We start from the raw sequence: 24,733 nt of genomic DNA, 5'->3' as shown, positions 1-24,733 counted from the left end.
AAACGGGTGGGTCGGGTCGGATATGAGTGGGTCAAAATGGATAATTTTAAAAATCGGATAAATTATCCGACCCGACCTGTATTTGAGACATATAAAAACGGGTTTATCCGGCGGATAATATGGATATTCATATTATATATAACTTCTTAAATATGATCACTAGCTTGTGAGAGAATTCCTAGTCTTCCAAACTTGAGGAACTCCAATATGAGGCTTTACAAATGTAAAAGTTAAACACATAAGTTATCCATTGTTTATCCATTTGGTTAACCATTTTCTAAGTAGATAATATGGTTCTTTATCCATATTCGACCCGTTTTTTGATGGATAATATGGATGGATAACTGTTTTCTTTTAACCATTTTACCACCTCTACAAACCAACGTGGAAAAATGACAATTTTAGTGTCCAAAACTCATTTCTATATTCTAGTTCTTTTCCCCGAATGATTTGATTTAAATATATCTAACCTTCATATGTGCGATTTGGTCCCTCAAGCGAAAGAAAAAAAAACTTTTTGAAAACTTAATTGAAAAAAAAGAAGAAGAAGAGAAAATACAAGAGATTCCTTAAAACCAAACCGAAGCTGCACATAGGATATATCAGTACTAGGCAATTACAAGACAAGAACATTTACTCTTGTACTTTTCTGTTGTGTCTTATCCCTTTCTCGTGATTTAAAGAATTGGAAAGGAAGGACAATAATAAGTAGCATACCTTCCTACTTGTTTTGCCCAAAACTAATAAACTTCTTGCAACAACTATTCTCCGTATAAGGTCGTATAGCTAGAGAGCATCTTTAGTCCCTTAGCTATCATAACAAAAGGGAAGTGCGGATCACAAAGCATTCGCGCATTCATGTAGGTTCAGGAAATGGCCGAATCCCAAGGGGTGTAATATAGGCCGCCGATCTTGATGCAAGCATTAGTGACTGATTTCACAGCTCAAACCCATGACCTATATAGATCACACGGAGACACCTTTATCATTGCTTCAAGGTTTCCCTTCAACTCTACCGAAACCTATCATATCATATGCACAAAAAAAGTTACGTGATATTAACATCAACTCAATACATGTACGACATAATATGTGTTTGCACATAAACTTATATCGTGAACTATTACTATTTGGTATGCACTGTCAACCTTATTTTATTATTTAATCGTAATAAGTTAATATAGGTCACTTATAAACTTATAATAAGTTAATATAGGTCACTTAAAATAAATAATAAACTTATTTTATTATTTAATAACTTTTACTTGTCCACTATACTAAAAATGTATTTTCACTTTTACTTGTTCATTTTAGCAAATTAATTAATTTTCTTTTTCTTGTTTTACCTTTATCATTAATTACTCACTTGTAAAATTATTTTCCAAGAATCTTTAAAATGCTATCATTATGAAGGGTTATTTAAGGGGCGTAAAAAGTTCAAAGTGGACAACTAAAAATGAACAGAGGGAATATGATCTAGTGTAAATACCGAAAATGTGTGTAAGTGTTTTCCGATGATCTTGTTAGATTATATATCGCAGCGAAAGCAATCACAGTATCTTATTCACGTGTGAATTAAATAATTAGTACATACGGAGATTATACGAATTACCTCTTGAAGCATGAACAAAGCAGATATCCTTCTCCAGTTCCAGAATTGCAAGACCTCAGTAACCTTCCACAGTCTTCTACTGTGTTACCCAAATAAAACTGTAAATAGAGAACTTCGGATGGGCGAAATTCAAGAAAGAATACTGATTTTCAGTGTAAAAAACGGCTAGCTATATACCATGTATATATAACTACGTTTTTTTAGGTTAAAACCTTTTTCCAAAACCTGTTAGGTTTGCTTCTTCCACTAAGGAAATGTTTCCTTTATTTCATATTATTTAGGCACAATATGGACCACCAAATTTAATTAGCAAGGCTTCATATTATGGAATTAATTTCGAAATTTTGAAATTAATTTCTACCATAATAAATTACGAATTATTCCACTAAAAATTCGTAATTGTACTCCTTAGTTCAATTTCGAAATTCTTCCATAAAACTTTATTTAACTCCCCATGTTAAGATGCAGATACTAGCCAATCAAATTAAATTACTGATAATTCAATTTATTGATTACTTCCTTTAGACTTTCACTTTACTTATTTCATGTGTCGGATACAAAATTCACCGGCCGAGTTTACACATGAAAACTTATAAGCTTTCATAGAGGAGTATCATCAATCCCAAAAAACTGAGACATGGATTCTATCAACTAATTATTACTTCGCCAATGTATATTATTATTGTCCAACTTACCAGGCTTATTGACCCACGAAAGAATCTCTCCTTTTAATAAATCAAAATAATAAATGATATATACAACTAATAATAATTATATCAAGATTAAGAGTATAAGTACATTGAATGGACTAGAGAAATTATTTTATTAAGTCGGTATAAAATACTTATCTCTACTTGATCCGTTCAATACATAAAATGTACTAGCACAAGAAGTTGGAATTAAACCATTCCCATAATCAAGATAAATTATATTTAATCTTGTGCTATAACCATTCTGATGACTTGTCCAATTCCATCATTAGATTGTGAACATAAACTTTATGACTTATAAGAATCGATAATTTAATCTTCCGTGTATAAACTAAACTCTATACACTAAATCATCTACTATATAAGCAACGAACACACAAACAAATACATGATCTATTTAAAATAAAACTTTATTGAATTGAATAAATAAATAAACAATTGTTCCATAAAGAATACTATAACAATACGCATGGTTTATAGTATATCCTAACAATCTTCCACTTAGACTCATAATCATACGTCTACAATTCTGATACTCATTCCGTCTACATGCCTATCAAAAGTCTTTCTGTGGTAAGCTCTTAGTAAACGGGTCCGCCAAGTTGTTCTCCGATGCAATCTTGGTAACTACTACATCCCCTCTTTGCACTATCTCACGAATTAAATAATATTTATGCTCAATGTGCTTTGCTCTTTTATGGCTTTGCGACTCTTTTGAATTTGAAACCGCACCACTATTATCACAATAAAGTATTATTAGTGCTTGAATCGAGGGAACCATATTCAACTCTCTTAGGAAGTTTCCGAGCCTAACTGCATCTTTGGCTGCCTCAGAGGCAACCACATATTTGGCTTCCATGGTGGAATCAACAATACAAGTTTGCTTGATGCTCCTCCAACTTATGGCTCCACCTCCCAGAGTAAACACATTTCCTGGGATAGACTTTCTAGAATCTTTATCTTATTGGAAATCCGAATTAGTGTACCCAATAGGCATAAGTTCATCCGAATGGTAGACTAGCATGTAATCCCTACTCTTTTTCAGGTACTTGATTATATGCTTAACCACTGTCCAATTCTCTCTCCCAGAATTACACTGAAATCTGCTAACAATGCCAACGGCAAAGTAGATATCAGATCTCATACATAACATAACATACATCAGACTCCCCATAGTAGATGCATAGGGTACCACTTTCATCTTTTCTATCTCTTCATCAGTTTTAGGAGAATGTTTTTAGATAGAGAAATTCCATGCCTAAAGGGATAAATCCTTTCTTGGAATCATGGATGCTAAACCTAGAGAGTATTGTATCAATATAAAGAGTCTGGGATAAGCCTAATATCCTTTTCTTGTGAGAGAATTCCTAGTACATGGACAACCATTGTTTAACTGAATCCAACATGCCCACATTATTTCCTATGAGCAATATGTCATCTAAATACAAGATTAAAAACATCACTTTGTCCCCATCCCATTTGTTGTATACACAAGACTCGTTAAGATACTGATCAAAATCAAAAGTTTTAATCGCCTTGTCAAAACAAGTGTTCCATGCCCTAGATGTTGTTTTAGTCCATAAATGGACCTTTTAATCTTACAAAACATGTGTTCTTTGCCACTTTCTATGAAACCATCTAGTTGCATCATATAGATGCACTCATCAAAACTTTCATTAAAGGCTGTCTTGACATCCATTTGCCAAATCTCATAATCATAATGAGCAGCAATGGATAAGAGAATCCTTATAGACTTAAGCATAGCTACCAGCGAGAAGGTTTCCTCATAATCGATCCCTTCTTCCTGAGTAAACCTTTTCGCTACAAGCCTTGCTTTAAAAGTTTGCACTTTTCCGTCTATACCTCTCTTTTTCTTATAGATCCAATTGCATTCAATGGGTTTAACCCCATCAGCTAGTTCTACAAGATCCCAAACTTGATTAGAGTATATAAACTCTATCTCTGATTTCATAGCAACAACCCACTTATCGGAATCTTTATCATGTAGTGCTTGGTCGTAATTGACAGGTTCGGAAGTAGGCTCCTCAGGGATCCTATCATATGATTCTCCCAATAGCGTATAACAAACTAGCTGTCTTATTTATCTCCCACTACGACTACATACTACATCAGTTGCAACTACATCATTTTGATTTTGTGGTTGAACCACATCATCATCAAGAACCTGAGTCTCCATGCTATCCACAGGGATATCAACGACTTCTTCCTGTTGTGCAGTCTGCTCAACATAACTCCCACTACTTTGTGGTAGTATGACTTCGGGCACTTGTTCTTGCGGGACATTAAGTCTATTGACATTTCTCTCACTACTAAAATGCAATGGTATGTCAAAATCGACTTTCGGGGTTTGCATCTGGTCGCTTTGTTTTTCAGATGACTGAGTTTCCATTCCTTTGCTAAGTTCCTGTAAAACGAGTTTACTTCTAGGAACATGGTTTATCAAATAGTCATCTTCAAGAAACTTGGCATTTGTGCTAACAATTACCTTCTTCTATTTAGGACAATAGAATAAACCACCTTCCGTCCCTTTTGGATAACCTACAAACACGCATACATTCATTTTTGCTTCCAATTTATCCATTTTCCCTTTCAGCACATGTGCCGGACAACCCCAAACTCGAATATGCCGTAGACTAGGCTTGCGCCCAGTCCACAATTCTGTAGGGGTCAAAGGTACTGACTTTGAAGGAACTAAGTTCAGAACGTAATTCGCTGTTTCTAAGGCACGTCCATAAAAGGACGAAGGCAAATCGGAATAACTCATCATTGATCTAACCATTTCCATAAGAGTCCTATTTATTCTTTCAGCTGCACCATTTTGTTATGGAGTTCCAGGTGCAGATAATTGAGATGTAATTCTACATTCTGATAAATAATCAATGAAATCCGCAGAGAGGTACTCCCCACTACAATCAGATCATAGTGTCTTGATATATTTATTATGTCACTTTTCAGGCTCAGTCTTAAATTCTTTGAACTTTTCAAAACATTCAGACTTTCGACACAACAAATAAATATATCCATATTTTGAGTAATCATATGCGAAAGTCACAAAATACTCAAAACCACCTCTGGCTTGGACATTCATTGGACCACACAAATCAGAATGAATTAACTCTAACTTATCACTTGCTCGATTTCCTTTTGAGGGAAAATTTCATTTTGTCATTTTTCCTTCTAAATATGATTTCACAAGTTGGTAGTGCATCCACTTTCAATGAACTTAAAAGTCCATACTTGACCAACCTTGAAATTCTGTTTAGATTTATATGACCCAAACGCAAGTGCCATAAATATGTTTCACTCAATTCAGAAAAACGTTTTCTCTTATTTGGTAAATCAACATAATTCAGTTCTTTAGGTTGTAACGGTTTAGGAATAGAGTCAACAACAAAAAGACCATTAATCAATGTAGCCGAAGAGAGATAACGTTTATTATGAGTAAAAATGCATTTATCAATGTCATGAAAATTAATGTCATAACCATCCCTCAGAGTGCTAGAAAATCAAGTGAAGGACAAATATATAATTCTCTGCCTTCTCTCTAGAAAAATCTCTGAACAGTAATTTCGTCATCATTTTCCGGTCATATCTCCGGAATCCGGTGGTGGAAACAACCAAATTGGTGTCAAAAGTTACATAATCTCCTTACGAGTAATACCCAATTGTTTTCAACTTCAGATCTATAGTCAATTTTTGTAGATCTTAATTTCAGTTTCACGAGTTACTGTAGCACACAGATTTCCTCATTCAATTTGTACAACAGATTGCGTGAAGCAAATTCAAATTACAGTAATTTCGTTTTATTGCAAACATACTGCAACTTTGTCATGTAAGAAAAGTGTTAAAGAATTACAACTGTAATGGACACACAGGAAGGTGGCCAGCCATTTTTGGTGGCTGCGCTGCCTACACAACTTCCTCTAAACATGGCACAAATATCAGGGATCACAAATAAGCCGATGGATTACTCCAAATTTCTGAAACCTTGCACTTTAAATGCTGCAATGCAGGAGCAACAGGAAGTTGAGCCAATTACTATTCGTACACCTACAATATTAAATGGAGAACATGTTATTCAGTTCACAGAAGCAGAAGTAGAAAGGATGGATATCATCGAAGGACTACAATATGCAATAGTTGGTAAATGTTCTTATGGGAGCCCAGAAATTCAACAACTGCGTAAGTTAATACCAATTCAATGCGGAATTAAAGGTGAATGTAACATTGGATTTCTAAGGGATAGACATATTTTGATTAGAATGACATTAAAGCAGGACTATCTTCATTTCTCATCAAAAACTCATTACATAAAGGACAGGGATGACTATCAATATCAGCTTAGGCCTTTGATTTATGACTCAAAGTTTAGAGCAGATGAAGAAACACCCAAGGCAATGGCTTGGATCTCATTCCCAGGTCTATTGCCAACCTTTTTTGTAAAGGAATGTCTATTTTCTCTAGCTTCAGCAGTAGGTAAACCTATGCATCTAGACATGGCTATAATTAACAAAACTAGACCTAGTTGTGCTAGGGTGAAGGTACTAGTTGATCTACTTGCAGATTTGCCTAAAAAGGTGAGGATGGACATATTCAACGAAGCTAAAGGAACAACAAGAACTGAATGGGTGAGAATTCAATATGACATGATGCCTAAATATTGCAGACATTGTAAACTTCAAGGACATGATCAATTTGAATGCTGGAGGATGCACCCTGAATTATATGTGGAGAAGGATAATGATGACCAAGCAGATACAACTAAGAAACAAGACATAAATAACTCACAACCTATAAAGATGCTATCTAGTGGAAAGGTCGTGGGTAATGTGATTGTTACAGCAAAAGAGCAATGGAAGGAAGTGAAGGACAACAGAGTTAGAATTGTAGTAAATCAAAATACTAGTCTTAGTAATAATGGAATGGAGATGTCACCAGCTAAGCAGCTTGAAAACAATAACAATAAAGAGGGTACAAGCATTGTAGAGAGACAAGCAGAACCACAAAGCAACAGTGTTAAGGAATTGGAGGCTGTAGACAATGAAGATAATGATCATGTTCAAGTAGCTAACAAGTTTGCAATATTACAAGGTTTGGAGGAAGAGGAAGAACATATTAATCAATTGGCAAAGGTGACAGATAATGCAGCAACAAGCAGTACAACACTTCATAACCATGCATCTACAAAGCAAAAACCAAAAAATACGGTCAATAATGAGGGAAAATTAAACCCGGCAGCACAACTTTTTCATCTTAATTCATCAAGGATTAGCTCGACTAATGGTCTAGTCAATGGAAATGAGACATCAAAAGCAAAAAACGATACTGCACTATGGGTAGAAAGAAGTTTCAAGAATAAAACAGGAGAGGGAATAGTGAAGATCAATAAACAATGCCAGCAAATCCCATCACAAGATACATTAGTGAACAAGGTACCTAATAAAACTCCAAATTCTCAAGCAGAAGGGTCAAAATCTGCTACATTTAAAGAAAGAATGCAAGGTTGTGGAGGCAGGCTATGGGATACACAAAGGGAATACGATTCAGAGGAGAACGAAGTACCACAAGGAGCCCAAGCTGATGAAGAACCAAATGAGAAGGACAAAGAAGAAGATGAACAAAGTGTAAATGGAGAGCACCAAGCCAATGACAACAATACAACTGAAATCACAGAAATTAGAAACTATGAAGGAAGAGATCCAGAGGTAAATGATCCTGGAGGAACAGAAGATGATCAAATTCAGATATCACAAGAAGACCCACAAGGACACAACATAACAGACAAGGAGAAACAACCAAGACATAAAAAAGAAATATTAAATATTACTGTCACAATGGAGAAAAATCAGTTGCAGCTGTTAAAAAGAGGAGAAGAGAAGGCTTTGGTCCCTAAAAGGAATGCATTTGGAGATACATCAGGAAGTAAGGAAGACAATGAAGAAGGAGAACCTGGTAAATCAGGATACGACATGGATCAAGAATCAACTACCCAACACCTTATGAATGCGGCAAGGCAAGGTGACTTGTCACCTATGCAAGTGGAAAAGGCAAAAGCAGCAGCAAAAGGTAAGAAAAAGCAACAAAAAGATAATTTTGCAGTACCAAAAGCTGGGGTGCACACAAGGAGAACGCTAACTAAATCCTACAATCAGTAATGAATGCTCTCATTTGGAATATAAGGTCAGTCAACACACAGCACACCTTTGAAAGGTTGACAAAAATGCACAGGAAAAATCACTATGATTTTGTAGGATTAATGGAGCCAAAGCAACAAGCAAAAAAAATGGAAAGGTACAGAAACAAGATAGGACTTGCACAAGCAATTTCAAATGTTTCCAACAAGATCTGGGCATTCATAGATGAAGTATTTGAAGTAACTGTCATATACAATATGGTGCAACAATTAACACTACGATTGGTTCATACTGAATCGCATGTGGAGTTTGTTATAACTTTGATATATGCTAAATGTGATGCAATTGAGAGGATAGAACTATGGGATTCATTATATGAAATGACAAGGGATATGAATGCACCATGGCTAGTAGGGGGAGATTTCAATGTAATATGGGACGAAGAAGAGAAGTTTGGGGGGTTACCTGTGTCATTGAATGAAATTGATGATTTTCGACACTGCGTCAACACTTGCAATCTCTTCGATCTTGGATTTAAAGGTAGCATATTCACATGGTGGAATGGAAGAGCAGAGGAAGACTGTATATTCAAAAGACTAGACAGATGCTTGGCCAATTTACAATTCCAACAAACATTTCCAGGAATAGAGGTGCAACATTTGGCAAAGACTGGTTCCGATCATAGTCCAATGTATCTGAAGTGTGATAATGAGACTCCACCAATAAAAAAGCCTTTTAAGTTCTTGAATATTTGGGTGGAACATGCAACTTTTAAAGACGTGGTGAGAGACAACTGGACAGCCGATTTCAATGCAAATCCTTTTATTATTCATAATCACAAGTTAAAAAAATTAAAGAAAGCCCTTTCATTGTGGAGTAAGGCTACTTTTGGAAATATTTTCCAAAAAATAGCAAGCATGGAGGAGGTAGTGATGGTTCACGAAGCAGAATTTGAAGCAAATCCTACAGGGATGAACAGGGAAAGACTACAAAAGGTTCAGGCAGAATTAATCAAATGTCTTGCACTAGAGGAGAAATTTTGGCAACAAAAGGCGGGCATGACTTGGTTCAAGGAAGGGGATAGGAATACTAATTTCTTCCACGCACAAGTGAGAGGTAGGAGGAAGAGACTTCAGCTTAACAGAATTCAAGGTAGTGGAGGAACATGGATTGAAGAAGAAAAAGAAATTGCAGAAGAGGCTATCAGATTTTACGAGGAACAGTTCACAGAAACAACTTCTCCCTCTTTATTTGAGATCGTAGACCATGTTCCTAATCTGATGAACAATGATCAGAATGCAGAATTGATTAAGCAACCAACAAAAGATGAGGTTAAAGAGGCAGTATTTAGACTTAATGGTAATAGTGCTGGAGGGCCAGATGGTATGACAGGCAAGCTATATCAGTCTTGTTGGGACATAATAGGGGATGACTTGTTCGACATGGTGAGGGCTTTTTTCAATGGTCATGAGCTACCAAAGTGCATAACACACACAAACCTAGTTCTGATACCAAAGAAAAAAGAAGTTACCACTTTATCTGATCTAAGAACCATAAGCCTAAGTAATTTTTCAAATAAGGTCATATCGAGGGTCATACATGAAAGGCTTGTGAACTTTCTCCCAAATCTGATATCGGAGGAACAGTCAGGTTTTGTTAAGGGCAGGAATATAGTAGAAAACATCCTTTTAACTCAGGAGATAGTCACTGACATCAGGCTTAGAACAAAGGCTGGACCTAATGTCATCCTGAAGCTAGATATGACCAAAGCTTATGATAGATTATCTTGGCTATTCTTAACAAAGGTAATGAGAAATATGGGATTCTCAGAAAGGTTGATAGGGATTGCCTTTGGATTAGTTTCAAACAATTGGTATTCTATTCTAATCAATGGTCAAGCTCATGGTTTCTTTAAATCCTCAAGAGGAGTAAAACAAGGTGATCCTGTATCTCCAACTTTGTTTATCTTGGCAGCGGAAGCATTATCTAGGGGCCTCAATGCACTTCATACTAACCTGTATTTTTGTGGATTTAGAATGCCAAAGTGGAGTCCAAAAATAAATCATTTGGCATATGCAGATGACATGATTATTTTTTCATCATCTGATGAAACTTCTCTGTTGCTGATTATACAAGTGTTGAATGCATATGAAAATGCATCTGGGCAGCTTATTAACAAGACCAAATCAGCTGTGTACCTGCATCATTTAACACACATGGATGTGGTCAGCAAGGTGGAAAGGATCACAGGCATTCATAGAAATGAATTTCCGATCACATACCTAGGTTGTCCTATTTTTTATGCAAGGAGAAAGCTGGAATACTATCAACCCCTAATTACTAAGGTAATGGACAAAATGCAATCCTGGCAGGGCAAATTATTATCAGTAGGGGGTAGGGCAGTTCTCATATCCCATGTGCTGCAAAGCATGCCTATGCACCTACTATCAGCTGTAAACCCTCCCAAATATGTGATAAATAGGTTGCACAAATTGTTTGCGCAATTTTTCTGGAGCAGCTCTGTAGGAGGAACTAGTAGGCATTGGGCTTCATGGAATACCTTATGCATGCCAGTTGAGGAAGGAGGAATAGGTTTCAGGTCACTACATGATGTAACAAAAGCATTATTCAGCAAGTTGTGGTGGAATTTCAGAACTAAACCAAGCCTATGGAGCTCTTTTGTATGTCAGAAATATTGTAAGAAAATGAATTCAGTAGTTGTTCCATGGAAAAGGGGGTCTCATATTTGGAGAAAAATGCTGGAATGCAGAGATCTTATTGAACATCAAATCTTTTGTCAAACAAAAAAGGGATCCTCACTTTTTTGGTTTGAAAATTGGACAGGTCTTGGGGCACTATATTTTTTAGTTCCTCAGGACTTTGGCATAGATGAAACAGTACAATATGTACATGAAGTTACCTTAGATGGTGGGTGGGATGTGGACAAGCTATTTGAATTGCTTCCTGAAGACTTAGCAAGTACACATTCTAGAGAAAATCAAACCACCTTCACCTCAGCAGGTTCTTGACGTGCCTTGTTGGATGCTGGAAACAAGAGGACATTTCAGTGTTAAGTCAGCATGGGATTATACGAGAAGAAGAGACAAACCAATAATAGCTTATAGAATGATATGGGTAAAGGGACTGCCTTTTAAAATAGCATTTTTCATGTGGAAAGTGTGGAAAGCAAAGTTACCTTTAGATGATTTCTTGAAAAAGGTAGGCTACTGCATGCCATCAAAATGTTGGTGTTGTGCACATCCTGATGAGGAATCTCTTCAGCATTTGTTTTTTAGATCAGAAACTGCAAAGACAACTTGGAAGTATTTTCTATCGAGGGCAGGAATAGCTGTGGAAGGACTTACACTACACCAAGCAATCACAAAATGTTGGACTGCAAATGTTTGCTTAAGGCGTAAACCGGTAATGCAAGCACTCCCTTCATGCGTAGTATGGGAACTCTGGAAAAGAAGAAATAGTATGAAGTATGGTGAGGCTGTGACAACCAGCAGGGTGATTTATCAAGTGTCATCAAATCTCCAGGCATTGGTGAAATTGAGAAAGCCAGGGATGGACATGGTACCTCATAAATGGAAAGACCTTCTAGTCATGATGGAAAATTTCACTCCTAAACTTAAAGTTACCAAAGTCATGTGGGAACCACCAAGTACAGGATGGCTAAAGGTTAATACAGACGGGGCATCGAGGGGAAATCCAGGCAGGAGCTCAATAGGTTTTTGCATAAGAAATGAAAATGGCGACATAGTCAAGTCTGTAGGGAGGGAGATTGAGGAGACAACAAACACAGTAGCTGAAGCGAAGGCCATGTTAGAAGCACTAAGGTTCTGCAGATTACAACAATACTCTCATGTATGGCTTCAAACTGACTCAATGTTATTAAAAAAGATAATGGATGGGATTTGGAAACCACCATGGATCATATCTGAGCAGGTAGAGGAAATGATGCAACTAATGAGTGGGGGCAATTACACAGTTACACATATTCATAGAGAGGGCAACAAGCTAGCTGATCATTTGGCTAATTATGCTTTAGATCATAGAGAGATCGAGTGCCAACAATTCTGGCAGCTAGATGCACAAGGAAGGAGGTTGGTTAATGAAGATAAGATGCAATGTCCAAGTTTAAGGATAAAGGTGGACAGAAGATAAGAAGCAAAGAGAATAGAAATAGTAAGAGGCATGTCATCTTGATCGACCATCAAATCCAAAGGGAGGAGGGTGTCTCTAGCGACGAGGTACAATTATGCTATATTAAACAACAAAAACTTTCCAGTAATCAAGATGGACACGTGATATTATGCTCATTAAAAGATAACAATGCTATTGGAATATGCACACACGCTAGGGACTAGGCACGGAGGGATGCGAAAAAGATTTCATGAAAGCACATGGTTTACTCTGAAAAACGAGAAGAATGTCGTTTGGGTGGGGATGCGCAATCGAGCAAACAAATGCAGGAATGAAAAAACAATGCACAAGCATGGAGGGTAGCAAATGATGCAACAAGAGCATTTGGGGAACACGCATGCTAACACATAGAAAAGAACGCTGGAAGGTAAAGCATGCTGGACATAGAGGAGTTTGTTACTTGAGCATGCGGCTGATGTATATGGTAGACCGTGTCCATGAAATAACAAAAAATGGAATTGAATCCATCGAGAATGGATTGGAGTGGTCCAGCAAGAGCATGTGGTCTTGCATAAAAAAAGAGGGCATATTTTAATGGAAATTAACAAAGCATGCTATGGCTAGGCAGCTTATCGATAAAGGAGGCAAGGCTGTCGATCATGAATTGTTCACCAAGAGTACTCACGTGATTTTGGAGTGCAAAGCACAAAGATGCCCCCATTGATCAACCCAAGGAATCAAAAGTAGCACAGATAGGAAAGAAGACGCAACTACCGCACAGAAGACATTAATCTTGACGAAAGATTAATGGGAGATGGAGAGTGATCGAACGCGGAGGATAGGAAGTGACAAAACCTCATGCACATGCTTGGATAAACATATTTTAATGGAAGTTCTATAAGCTTGTTGTTTCTGGGAGCTTATCGAACAAGGAGGCAAGGTCGAACATAATTTGCTCACCAAGAGTAAATGGAGCTCACGTGATTCGGGAGTACAAAACAAAAAGCTTTCTCCATTGATCAAAAGGAGTGCAGCGAGGAAAGAAGACAAAGTTAGCGCACAAAATCACATGCGCATGCTTGGATAAAGTCTTATATTTCAAATTTTAATAGATTTAATGTTTTATCAAGGTTGAGTGCAACACTCAATTTTGATAATAGGATATTTGATAACTGCAAACTTTATTTCGTTCATTCCGCAGGATAACTAGACATTGTATTTTGTCGTTTATCATGTTATAAATAAAATTAACCCTAGGCGTCTGCCTAGCGGATTATTAAAAAAAAAATAGTGCTATAAAATCGAAATTAAATTCCTTCTAACGGAAGGTACATATAAGGTGTCCTTTAAAGCTAAAATTCTACCACTACCAAATGAAATACTAATATTTCCTAATGCTAAAGATGGGGCTGCCGAACCATCTGCTTGATAAACATTGATTTTTCCTTTACTTAGCCGCCGCATTACCTGAAACCCCTGAAAAATAAGTACAGACATGATTAGTGGCTCCCGAATCTACACACCATGATATAGTAGAAACAGCCGCTAAAAGAGTTTCAACGACAAGTAGATGTAAATCGCCTGGTTTATTTTTCAGCTTGGCCAGATAAGTTGGACACTGCTTCTTATGATGCCCAGGCTGCTTGCAGTGATAACATTTGCCCTTAGCCTTTTTCACACCAGCAGTTGTGCCACCAACAGAGGATTTTGAGCCTTTTTCTTCTTCTGCCCGCCCCTCGTCTTTGAAGAAGGACCTGCCTTAAAATTCAATGCCATAAGAGGAGCTTGCGAATATATAATAGTCTCTGCCGACTGCAGCTCTCAGCAATTTCGCAAGTAACAAATCCATTTTGTTTATATTATAATTTAGGCGAAACTGCTGAAAACTGTCAGGCAGAGTCTTCGGGGTCATTTCAACCTGTGTATCCTTATCAATGTTAGCTCCTAGGACCTCAAGTTCATTCAGAAGACTCATCGTCTTCAGAACATGGTCCCTAACTGATGAACCTTTAACCATTTTGGCATTCAGAAGAGCTTTCATAGCAGTCTGCTTAGCCGCACAATTCTGATCTCCAAACATTTCTTTGAGATTTTCCAGAATGTCATAAGCAGACTCCATTGACTGATGCGGATGTTACAGAAAATTTGACATGGATGCCAGAATGTAACACCGCACCATCTCATCAACCTTTACCCATTTTTGGTAAGCCTTTTGTTCATCATCCGTAGAATCATCTCCAGGTTTTTCTGGACACACCTCATCGAGAACAAATTTGTACTCTTCAGCAATTAGGACAATGTCCAAGTTTCGTTTCCAATCAACATAATTCGGACCCTCAAGTTTGTTTTGAGAAAGAATAGCAGTAAGGGGATTGAAAGTAGTCATTGTTAATCCGGAATACAATTATTTAAATAGATCAAAATCAGTCATGTATTATTTGAATATTAAAATTCAAAACACACACACTATATATATAATTTATGCACCTTGAACAACAAATTTTGATGGGAAAAGAGCTATTCTTGCATATATATATATATATATATATATATATATATATATATATATATATATATATATATATATATATATATATATATAATGACAGATTATTCACTCCATAAATTTAAATAGGCCATACTCAGATGGAGAGTAAACTGTTAGTTTAAGTTAAGTGAATATCAACATTCAACATATATTAGTCCCATTGAACCAACATGCATACTCAGATGGAGAGTAAATACATGTAATCAACAACTAGTATAACCTAGTGATTATCCATAATGAGTTTATCCGATATGGAAGAAGACCTAATCAATGTGTAAAAATATTATATCACTAGAATTTAACCCTTGATTCCATAGGAAACGATCCCTACTACCACTGGATTAAAAATAACTCAAAATATTTTTGAAATATTTTCAGAAAATTAAAAAAACATCCAAAACACCATCTAAACGACCCCGAAAGCCCAAAAAATGGCTTACGCCATGAGTAAAGCTGATGTGTACTGCTCACTAGGCCGTTTCGCATGGACCTACCAAGTTTCAGGTCAATCGGAGTCCGTCAGCATGTTGACCTCCGATTTTCTGGCCAATTCTGTCGTAATAGTGGCTTTTGCGTTTTTTCATGGATTAATGTAATTTTCAGATTATTCTAATCTAATTTCATCAACTATAAGCAGATATTACAAGATTTTCAGAATAATCATAATATTCTGAACAAATATTCATGCTAATAAAACAATGTAATTTTACCGAATTGTTAACAATCTTTGCATGCAATTTAAAACTTGCATACTAGCATGATACTAACTCTTATTGTTCAATGGAGGAACACGATTCCATGAATACGTCCTCCCCAATTCCCCCCAAGCCCTCAGATATTGATCAGGCAACACCCACAGGTTTAGCCTCACCTATAGCATCTCAAGCTAGTTTCAAAGAAAAATTACTGGCCAGTGAACAAGTAATTGAAATTGAAATGGATCACCAGGAGGAAGAAAACATGCAAGACTTGTATGAATCACCAAATTCGGAGAATGAAGGAGAAAAGTTAGCCAGTAGGATAAAAGTAATTCAGCTATCAAATGACGAAAAAGATAGGCTTTACTCCACCTGAAAATACTCCCTCATCATCAAGCTATTCGGAAAAAGGATTATGCACCACTATTTAAAAAGAAAAATACAAGAGCTATGGAAACCCACAGAGCAATTCCCACTAATTGACCTAGGATCAGACTACTTCATAGTAAAATTCACAAAAGAAGAAAATATGAATAATGTTCTTAGGAATGGGCCTTGGTTTGTCATTGGTCACTTCCTCTCTGTTATAAAATGGCAACCCAACTTTGTTGCCGGTAAAGCACAACAAACATACGCTGCCGTGTGGGTAAGATTACCACAGCTACCAACTAAATATTATGATGGAGCACTGCTTAAACGCATAGGAAACTAAATCGGCACTCTATTGAAGATAGATGCCTGCACCAACTCCACTTTGAGGGAACGATATGCACGCCTTTGCATACAAGATCCATTAGAAGAGCCAGTCACAACATGTATCCAAATTGACTCCCATCTTCAACAGATTATTTATGAAGGAGAAGGTTTCTTGTGCAAATGCTGTGGTAGGTTGGGACACACAACTATTCGATGCCTCCATCGTCGATGTGGCAAAGGACCCATCACTGAATCAATATAAGATTGCCAAGAAATAGCCCAAGACAGCAGCACCATTCACAAACAACATATGGTTAAGGACAATTCAAGTGAGTGGCAAACAGTCTCCTTCGCCAGAAGAAGAAGAAACACAATAAATCAAAAGCAGAGACCAAGAGAAGCTGCGAAGGAGAAAGAGATACAACATGGCCCAGGTATTGGCGTTTCTTTCACTACGAAAGAACAAGGTAAGTTTTCCCCCACAAACACTTCTATATATCAGAACAAACCTACTGGATACTTTCTACTTCCTACAAGGATAAAAATACCAATCAGGTAATTAGCCATAACTATACTAATTCTTATAAGGAAAAAATAACAACCACTTATTATCAAATAAGCACTCAAAAGAGAGCATGAATATCAACCCTAATACACAGCACGCTTGGCAGTTAGCCAATCAATATACTCCCTTAATATCCGATGTTCTTGCAACCCTCCCTCTCCCCGAGATGAAATTAGAGGCAGCGCAAAAAACAAGCACACAAGACCCTACTACAGCCACCTCTGCAAATCCTTCATTACAAACAAGAATGGGCTCAACAAAAGAACCTCCACGTGGGCACCCCATGTACCAATTAAAGTATTGTCTTGCCACTAATCAGATTGGCACCTCCACATCATTAAAAAATATAGAACAAGAAGGCTCCAAGTCAGCAACTCCTACTACTACTCTCACCGCCTATCCTTCACACTCTTCACACTTGGCATCTCCTTCCGGCCAAGTGGACATGCAAGTGGATTCACCAAATCTGCATGCCAAAACCTACATGCTTAGTTCCCATAATCCGAGCCTTAGCAAATATTACTCAATAGATACATAATCATCAATCCCTACAAACCTATCACACATTCCACACAATATTACTCAAGCTTCCATCTCCCAAAATGTTACACCATCTTCTCCCACTTCTCTCCAGAACACCTCTACTCCTTCGACCACATCCCATCAGATTAGAAACCAACCCCATGAACAACCTACCCCCTCCACTAGCACACCACCAATTGGTGTATGCAACCCAACCACTACTCCCATTCCACCCACCTCAATCCTAGATCGAACAAGGGATCCAGGGACAGGCAGTTTTTATCACAATGATCATCATCGGGATGGAAGTCCTAATAATCATTCAAAATCCCAATTTCTTGGCTCAGCTAATATCGGAAGGGATACGACTAGCCATGGACAACTACACGAATCATATGTGGTTGGCCAATGTGATGGACCAACTAGCTCCAGCAGTGGCACCAGCTCTGTTCCACAATATGCACCAATAGTGGAATCTTCCACCCTACTTTAACCCTTTGCTAAACTGGAATCAGATTCACGAACTTCCCTTCTTCCCACCCCAGGAGATGTTCAATGTCTAGCCTCTTTTCTTCCTATGGAAACCCCAACAGGTGCAAGGCCATGCTCCACCCCAACAGGACCCCATGCACATGCATCATGCTCCAACCCAACAAGTCCCTATGCACATGCATCAGCCCCCCCCCCACCTCCACCACCACAGGTACAGGAAGAAATAAAAATAGCAGAGGAGATAGAGGAAATAGAGGAGATCCCCCCCACACATGGGCTCGTTCACAGAAATATCAAACCTCAGAGATGCAAGCCTTATGTTATTTCCAGAGAGAGAGAACAAAAAATATATTCTCAACTGCTCAGTAGCACTGATGAAGTGCTCCTTCGATCTTCGTCCTGCAATAAACAAGGCCCTAGCGAAATATGCAGTATTGATGACCCCATCTCAGAGGGGAAGTCAATTCCCAATCAAAGAGAGTCAGGTGACTCTACACCTTCCCTACCAGAGTATCCCCATAAATAAGCCCACTAGTTTTGTTGTTTGGAATATTAGGGGTGCTAATAACGATGTATTTAAGAGGAATGTCTACGAGCTGCTCCATACTCACAGGTCATGCATGGTGGCTCTGCTTGAAACAAGGATGGAAAACCATGAAAGGCTTAAGGAGGAATTCCATTTCGACGATTTCTTGGAGATAGCTGCCCAGGGTAGAGCTTGCGGGGTTGTTCTTATATGGCTTACTAACATGGTCACAGTCGTCCATATTAGACAAGCGGACCAGGAATTGCATGCCATGATTCAGGTATACCCCAATTATTTTCTTGGTTATTTAGTGTCATTTACGCTAGTACTAAAGTTTGTAATCGCAACCTGTTGTGGGAAAATCTAGAATCCATGTCACATGCACACACTGGCCCTTGGTTAGTTGCCGGAGACTTCAACGAAATCCTTAGTCAGGATGAAAAATGGGGAGGGAGACTAATGAGTCGTGCTCGATCCTCAAATTTTTGGACTTGCATTAGCAACTACAATTTGATAGACCTAGATTTCAAGGGTAGCAGGTAATCCTGGTCTAACCATCGTAGAAAGAATAGAGGGTTAATTCTTGAACGACTAGATAGGTGCCTAGCTAGTGAAGAATGGCTCCAACAATATCCAAACACCTCCATTACCCATCTCCCTAAAACTTACTCCGATCACAATCCCCTATTAATAAATATTACTAATGTCATGCCTATTCCTACAAATAAACCATTCAAGCTGGAAGCCTTTTGGTGTTCACACCCTGAATTCCACAATATAGTTCAACAAAGCTGGCACCATAACGACCTTATTCAAGCCACTAGCTATTTCCAGGAAAATGTAACAACTTGGAGTAAAGACACCTTTGGCAACATATTCCAAAAGAAAAAAAGAATTTTAACTCGCTTAGAAGGAATTCAGAACTCCTAATCCTACCCTACCAGCCAATTCCTTCAGAATCTAGAGAATGAGCTCATAAATGACTATAATAACATCTTACATATAGAAGAAGACTTCTGGAAAATTAGATCAAGAATTAATTGTCTCAATGAAGGTGATGCTAAAACAAAATTGTTTCACCTTTCAGTTATTAATAGAAAAAGAAAAAATAGGATCTCCTTCTTTAAGGATGATGAGGGAAACTGGATCACTGATCATAATCGTCTATCCCAACATACTAAAAAATACTTCCAAACAATTTTCACAAGGGAGCATACAAGCTCTAATTGGAGTAATATCCTCAATAGCCCTACTAGTTTCCATAAGATAGACTTAACATCTTTAGACAACCCTCTTCATGATCAAGAAGTCATTCAAGCCATATTCTCCTTCAAACTCGATAAGGCTCCGGGTCCAGATGACCTCCACCCATTCTTTTACCAAAAGCACTGGGCTATAGTAGGGGAATCCGTTATAAAATATAGTCGTCAAGTTTTCTTCTCTCAACAACTCCCTGAAAATATCTATAACACGCTTCTTTGCCTAATCCCAAAATTCAAAAATGCCAACAACCTAAAAAATTTCCGGCCAATAGGTCTTTGTAATACTATCTACAAAGTGATCACAAAAATAATTGTAAATTGTATCAAGCCTTTTCTATCCGACATAATTGGTCCCTACCAAACTAGCTCCCTTAAAGGCAGGAGAGCTAGTGATAATGCCATCCTAGTTCAAGAAATCCTAAGACATATTAAGCACACAAAAGGGAAAAAGGGTAAGCTTATGTTAAAAATTGATCTTGAAAAGGCCTTTGATCGCATCAAATGGTCGTTTGTCTATCTTGCCCTCTTATTCTTCAAGTTTCCACCAAAAATCACCACTCTCATTATGCACTGTATCAGTAGCAGCAATATTTCTATATTAGTTAATGGATCAAGGACCAAATATTGCTCCCCATCTCGAGGTATCCGTCAAGGAGACCCTATATCTCCGTATATCTTTATACTCTGCATGGAGTTACTCTCTACTTACATAAACCATCAAGTGGATCTCCAAAAATGGGAGCCCATTACTATTAGTAAACGAGGGCCTCAGTTCTCACATCTATTCTTAGCAGATGATTTAACTTTGATGTGTCATACTAACCAGAAATCAATTCTCACCATTCACCAAAGCTTAGAATATTTTTGTCACCTATGAGGCCAAAAAATAAATCCAACCAAGTCTAAAGCCATCTTCTCTCCCCAATGCCAGGAAGATACCAAACAGCTTGTCCTCCAACTACTAGGTATCAAAACTACAGACAATTTTGGCAAATATTTAGGCTTCCCCATCCTAAATAATAACCCCAAGGCCTCTGACTTCCAATTCATCGTTGTTGATAATATGAAAAGCAAAATGGTTAGTTGGAAATTAAATTTCCTTACCCCAGCTGGGAGAGTCACTCTAGCAAAAAGTACTCTAAATGCAATCCCTGCTTATGCTATGCAATATTTTCAACTCCCTAGAGCCATTTGCAATACTATTAACAAAATTCAGAGAGAATTCATTTGGGATATCTCTTCCAGAAAAAAAGAAAATCCAATACCTTAGTTGGGAAGTAGTCACCTTACCAAAGAGTCAAGGTGGCCTGGGAATATGTAAAGCTCATGACAAGAACCTTGCACTCTTAGCTAGCTTGTCATGGCGACTGTTTCTTCACCCTAACACTCTTTGGGCACAAACTTTAATTAACAAATATAATTCTAGCAAGAATAAAATATTTCATGCCTTCATTTGGGAAAGTGTCCTCAGAGGAGGTAATTTATGCTCCAAAGCCATTGCTTGGACCCCAGGGACAAACTCCTCGATTGACCTCTGGGAGCCAAGGTGTATTCCACAATCACCTACTCTTCGAGCTTCTGTCCATGGTCCATTAAACTCTCACAAAATAGGGCTCAAAATCAGTCATATATGAAAAAATAACAATTGCGATTGGACTGCTCTTTTCCTCCAAATCCCTACAGAAATTACCACCAAAGCCTTAGCCACTAATATCCCTAATTCACCTGGACATACAGACACGCCCTACTGGGCCCTTTCTAGCAATGGGTTATTCTCAACCAAATCGGTATATTCTTTGCTACATAACTGACCTTACGTTCCCTACAAATTCAAATGGATTTGGACTTTGCATACCCTAGGAAAAATCAAATTCTTCTTATGGCTTTGTTCACACAATAGATTACCAACCAGAGTATACCTCCATCATATTGGAATAAATGTAGAGAAAAACTGCGCTATATGTACCAATCCACAAGAAACCATCCACCATATATTCTTCAAATGCCCTATAGCAGTAAAGTTTTGGCAAGACATAAATCTGAATAGCCTAAATCTCCCCTACCAACAGACTCACTGGCTACAAGCACTGCGTGATGTCAATATTTCTCTTCAACATAACCATCTTCAATGGCTGGACTTCCTTCTGTTTGCACTATGGCATATCTGGTTAAACTGAAATCGTGATACCTTTGAAAACACAAGGCACTTTCTCCCCATTGGCATCCCTACTAGGCGGGCGCTAGAATTTAAACATACTACCTCACCTAGAATAACAAACACTATAAAAAAAATTCCCGTGAATTGGTCACGCCCTGCTACTGCATACTTTAAGCTAAATACAGACGGTGCATTTAACATCAATACAAATAGTGGTGGAATTGGTGGAGTGATCAGAAACTCGAATGAAGATTGGGTAGCAGGCTTCAACAAACATTCCCACGCTATCAACCACACACATATGGAGCTACTAGCTCTGCAGTAGGGACTGCAAATAGCAGCAGACCATCTATTCATTCCCATTGAAGTTGAGACAGACTCCACTGACGTCATACAGCTTCTAGAGCAACAAATTCCTATTTATCAAAATCTGATTGATTCTTGGAGGTGCCTGTTGAGGAAGTTGGGGAATCTAGTGGTCCGGCACAGCTTTCGTGAGGCGAACAAGGTAGCCTACTTTTTGGCCAAAGAAGGTTCCAAGCAAGCCATGCACAACTATCTATCAGTTTTACCTAAATAAAACCGAAAATAGAGAACTTTGGGTGGGCGAAATTCAAGGAAGAAAAACGTGTTGATTTTCAGTATAAAAAAACGGCCATTATATATAGCTACGTTTTTTTAGGTTAAAACCCTTTTCCAAAACCTGTTAGGTTTTCTTCTTCCACCAAGGAAATGTTTCCTTTATTTCCTATTATTTAGGTACAGTAGAGACCACAAAATTTAATTAACAAGGCTTCCTATTATGGAATTAATTTCAAAATTTTGAAATTAATTTCTACCATAATAAATTACGAATTATTCCACTAAAAAAATTTGTAATTGCACTCTTTAGTTCAATTTCGAAATTCTTCCATAAAACCTTATTTAAATCCCCATGTTAATATTCAGATACTAACCAGTCAAATAAAATTACTGACAATTTAATTTATTGATTACTTTCTTTAGACTTTCATTTAACTTATTTCATGTGTCGGATACAAAATTCACCGGTCGGGTTTAAACATGAAAACTTATAAGCTTTCATAAAGGAGTATCATCAATCTCAAAAAACCGAGACATGAATTCTATCAACTAATTATTACTTCGCCAATGTATATCATTATTGTCCAACTTACCAGGCTTATTGACCCATGAAAGAATCTCGCCTTTTAATAAATCAAAACAATAAATGATATACACAACTAATAGTAATTATATCAAGATTAAGAGTAAAAGTACATTGAATGGACTAGAGAAATTATTTTATTAAGTTAGATAAAATACATCTCTACTTGATCCGTTCAATACATACATAATGTACTAGCACAAGAAGTTGGAGTTAATCCATTCCCATAATCAAGATAAATTATATTTAATCTTGCGCTACAACCATTCTGATGGCTTGTCCAATTCATTAGATTGTGAACATAAACTTTATGACGTATAAGAGCTGATGATTTAATCTTCCGTGTATAAACTAAACTCTATACACTAAATCATCTACTATATAAGCAATGGACACACAAACGTAAAAATTACATGGGTCGCCCCCATTTAACCTATACCCATCTTTTTAAAAACTTTTAACTTGTACCCACTTTTTAAACAATTTCAGCCCCTTTTCTCCTCCTCCTTCTCCTCCTTCGTTTTCTTCTTTCTTCTTCTACAACGATGACTTCAACATTGCTCTCTTTGATTAATGAAGCTAAAGGAAATATACTGAGGACTTCTACTTGGATTATTATAACATTAAAAATCCCAAACCAAGAGACAATAAAAGTTCTTTGAAATTTCACTATCTCCCACTTGGGTTGCTTTTGGATGATTGTGCCTCATGACTTTTTTTGGGACCATCAGTGTGCCACCTTGTCCAGTAATTTAGTTCGGGCCTCTGAATATATTTAGTACGATTGGATCAGATAGCATAAAACATGAGAGCATAAAATATGCTGAAGTTAATCAAATATAGAACAAAAACTTCAGCTTCAGCTCTCGCCAGTTACAAACAAAAACTTCAGCTCTAGAGCTGAAGTTCGTCAGTTACAAAACAAAAACTTCAGCTCTAGAGCTGAAGTTCGCCAGTTACAAAAACAAAAACTTCAGCTCTAGAGCTGAACTTCAGGCCCGGCTACTAGAATGTTGAAGTTTTGCGTGATTGTCTTTACTAATTCAGCCCCGTATATTCAAGTTATGCGAAAAAGCGGGTACGCTTGCAATTATTTTTGCAAAGCAGACACAAGTTAAAACGTGACACAAAAAGCGAGTATAAATGCAAATGCCCCCTCACAAACAAATACATGATCTATTTAAAATAAAACTTTATTGAATTAAATAAATAAACAATTGTTCCATAAAGAATACTATAACAATACGCATGATTTATAGTATATCCTAACAGATCTCTCATTTACTTGCATGTTTCTCCGCAATTAATAAGCAGCATTATGAAATGATTATTGATGCTATTCAATTTACAGTGGAAGTTAATTCTCAGCTGAATTTCATAACTTTTATTTGTCCATTAATGTCCAAGAAAGTTACATGCAGCTAATTATTAATGTTATGAAATGGAAGGCTGAAATGACTGAAAATATTAATGCT

The 24,733-nt window shown here is 37.3% G+C and overlaps 2 protein-coding genes across 2 annotated transcripts; one reads left to right on the top strand and one right to left on the bottom strand.

Moving 5' to 3' along the window:
- Nucleotides 1-4,423: 4,423 nt before the first annotated feature.
- On the bottom strand, nt 4,424-5,122 carry LOC142174624 (uncharacterized). The gene is made up of 2 exons (XM_075240455.1): nt 4,898-5,122; nt 4,424-4,747 (listed from the first exon to the last, which is right to left on the bottom strand). Exons 1-2 carry the CDS (start codon nt 5,120-5,122, stop codon nt 4,424-4,426), a joined length of 549 nt encoding a protein of 182 aa, XP_075096556.1.
- A 6,397-nt stretch (nt 5,123-11,519) lies between these two features.
- Nucleotides 11,520-12,647, top strand: LOC142174623 (uncharacterized). Its single transcript, XM_075240454.1, has one exon. The coding sequence runs from the start codon at nt 11,520-11,522 to the stop codon at nt 12,645-12,647; it is 1,128 nt and encodes a 375-aa protein (XP_075096555.1).
- The last annotated feature ends 12,086 nt before the right edge of the window (nt 12,648-24,733 follow it).

This window comes from Nicotiana tabacum, chromosome 20 (genome assembly GCF_000715075.1).
Source record: "Nicotiana tabacum cultivar K326 chromosome 20, ASM71507v2, whole genome shotgun sequence".
Taxonomy (NCBI): domain Eukaryota; kingdom Viridiplantae; phylum Streptophyta; class Magnoliopsida; order Solanales; family Solanaceae; genus Nicotiana; species Nicotiana tabacum.
The sequence above is the reverse complement of the archived record's forward strand: the minus strand, read 5'-3'. Positions and strand labels throughout refer to the sequence as shown.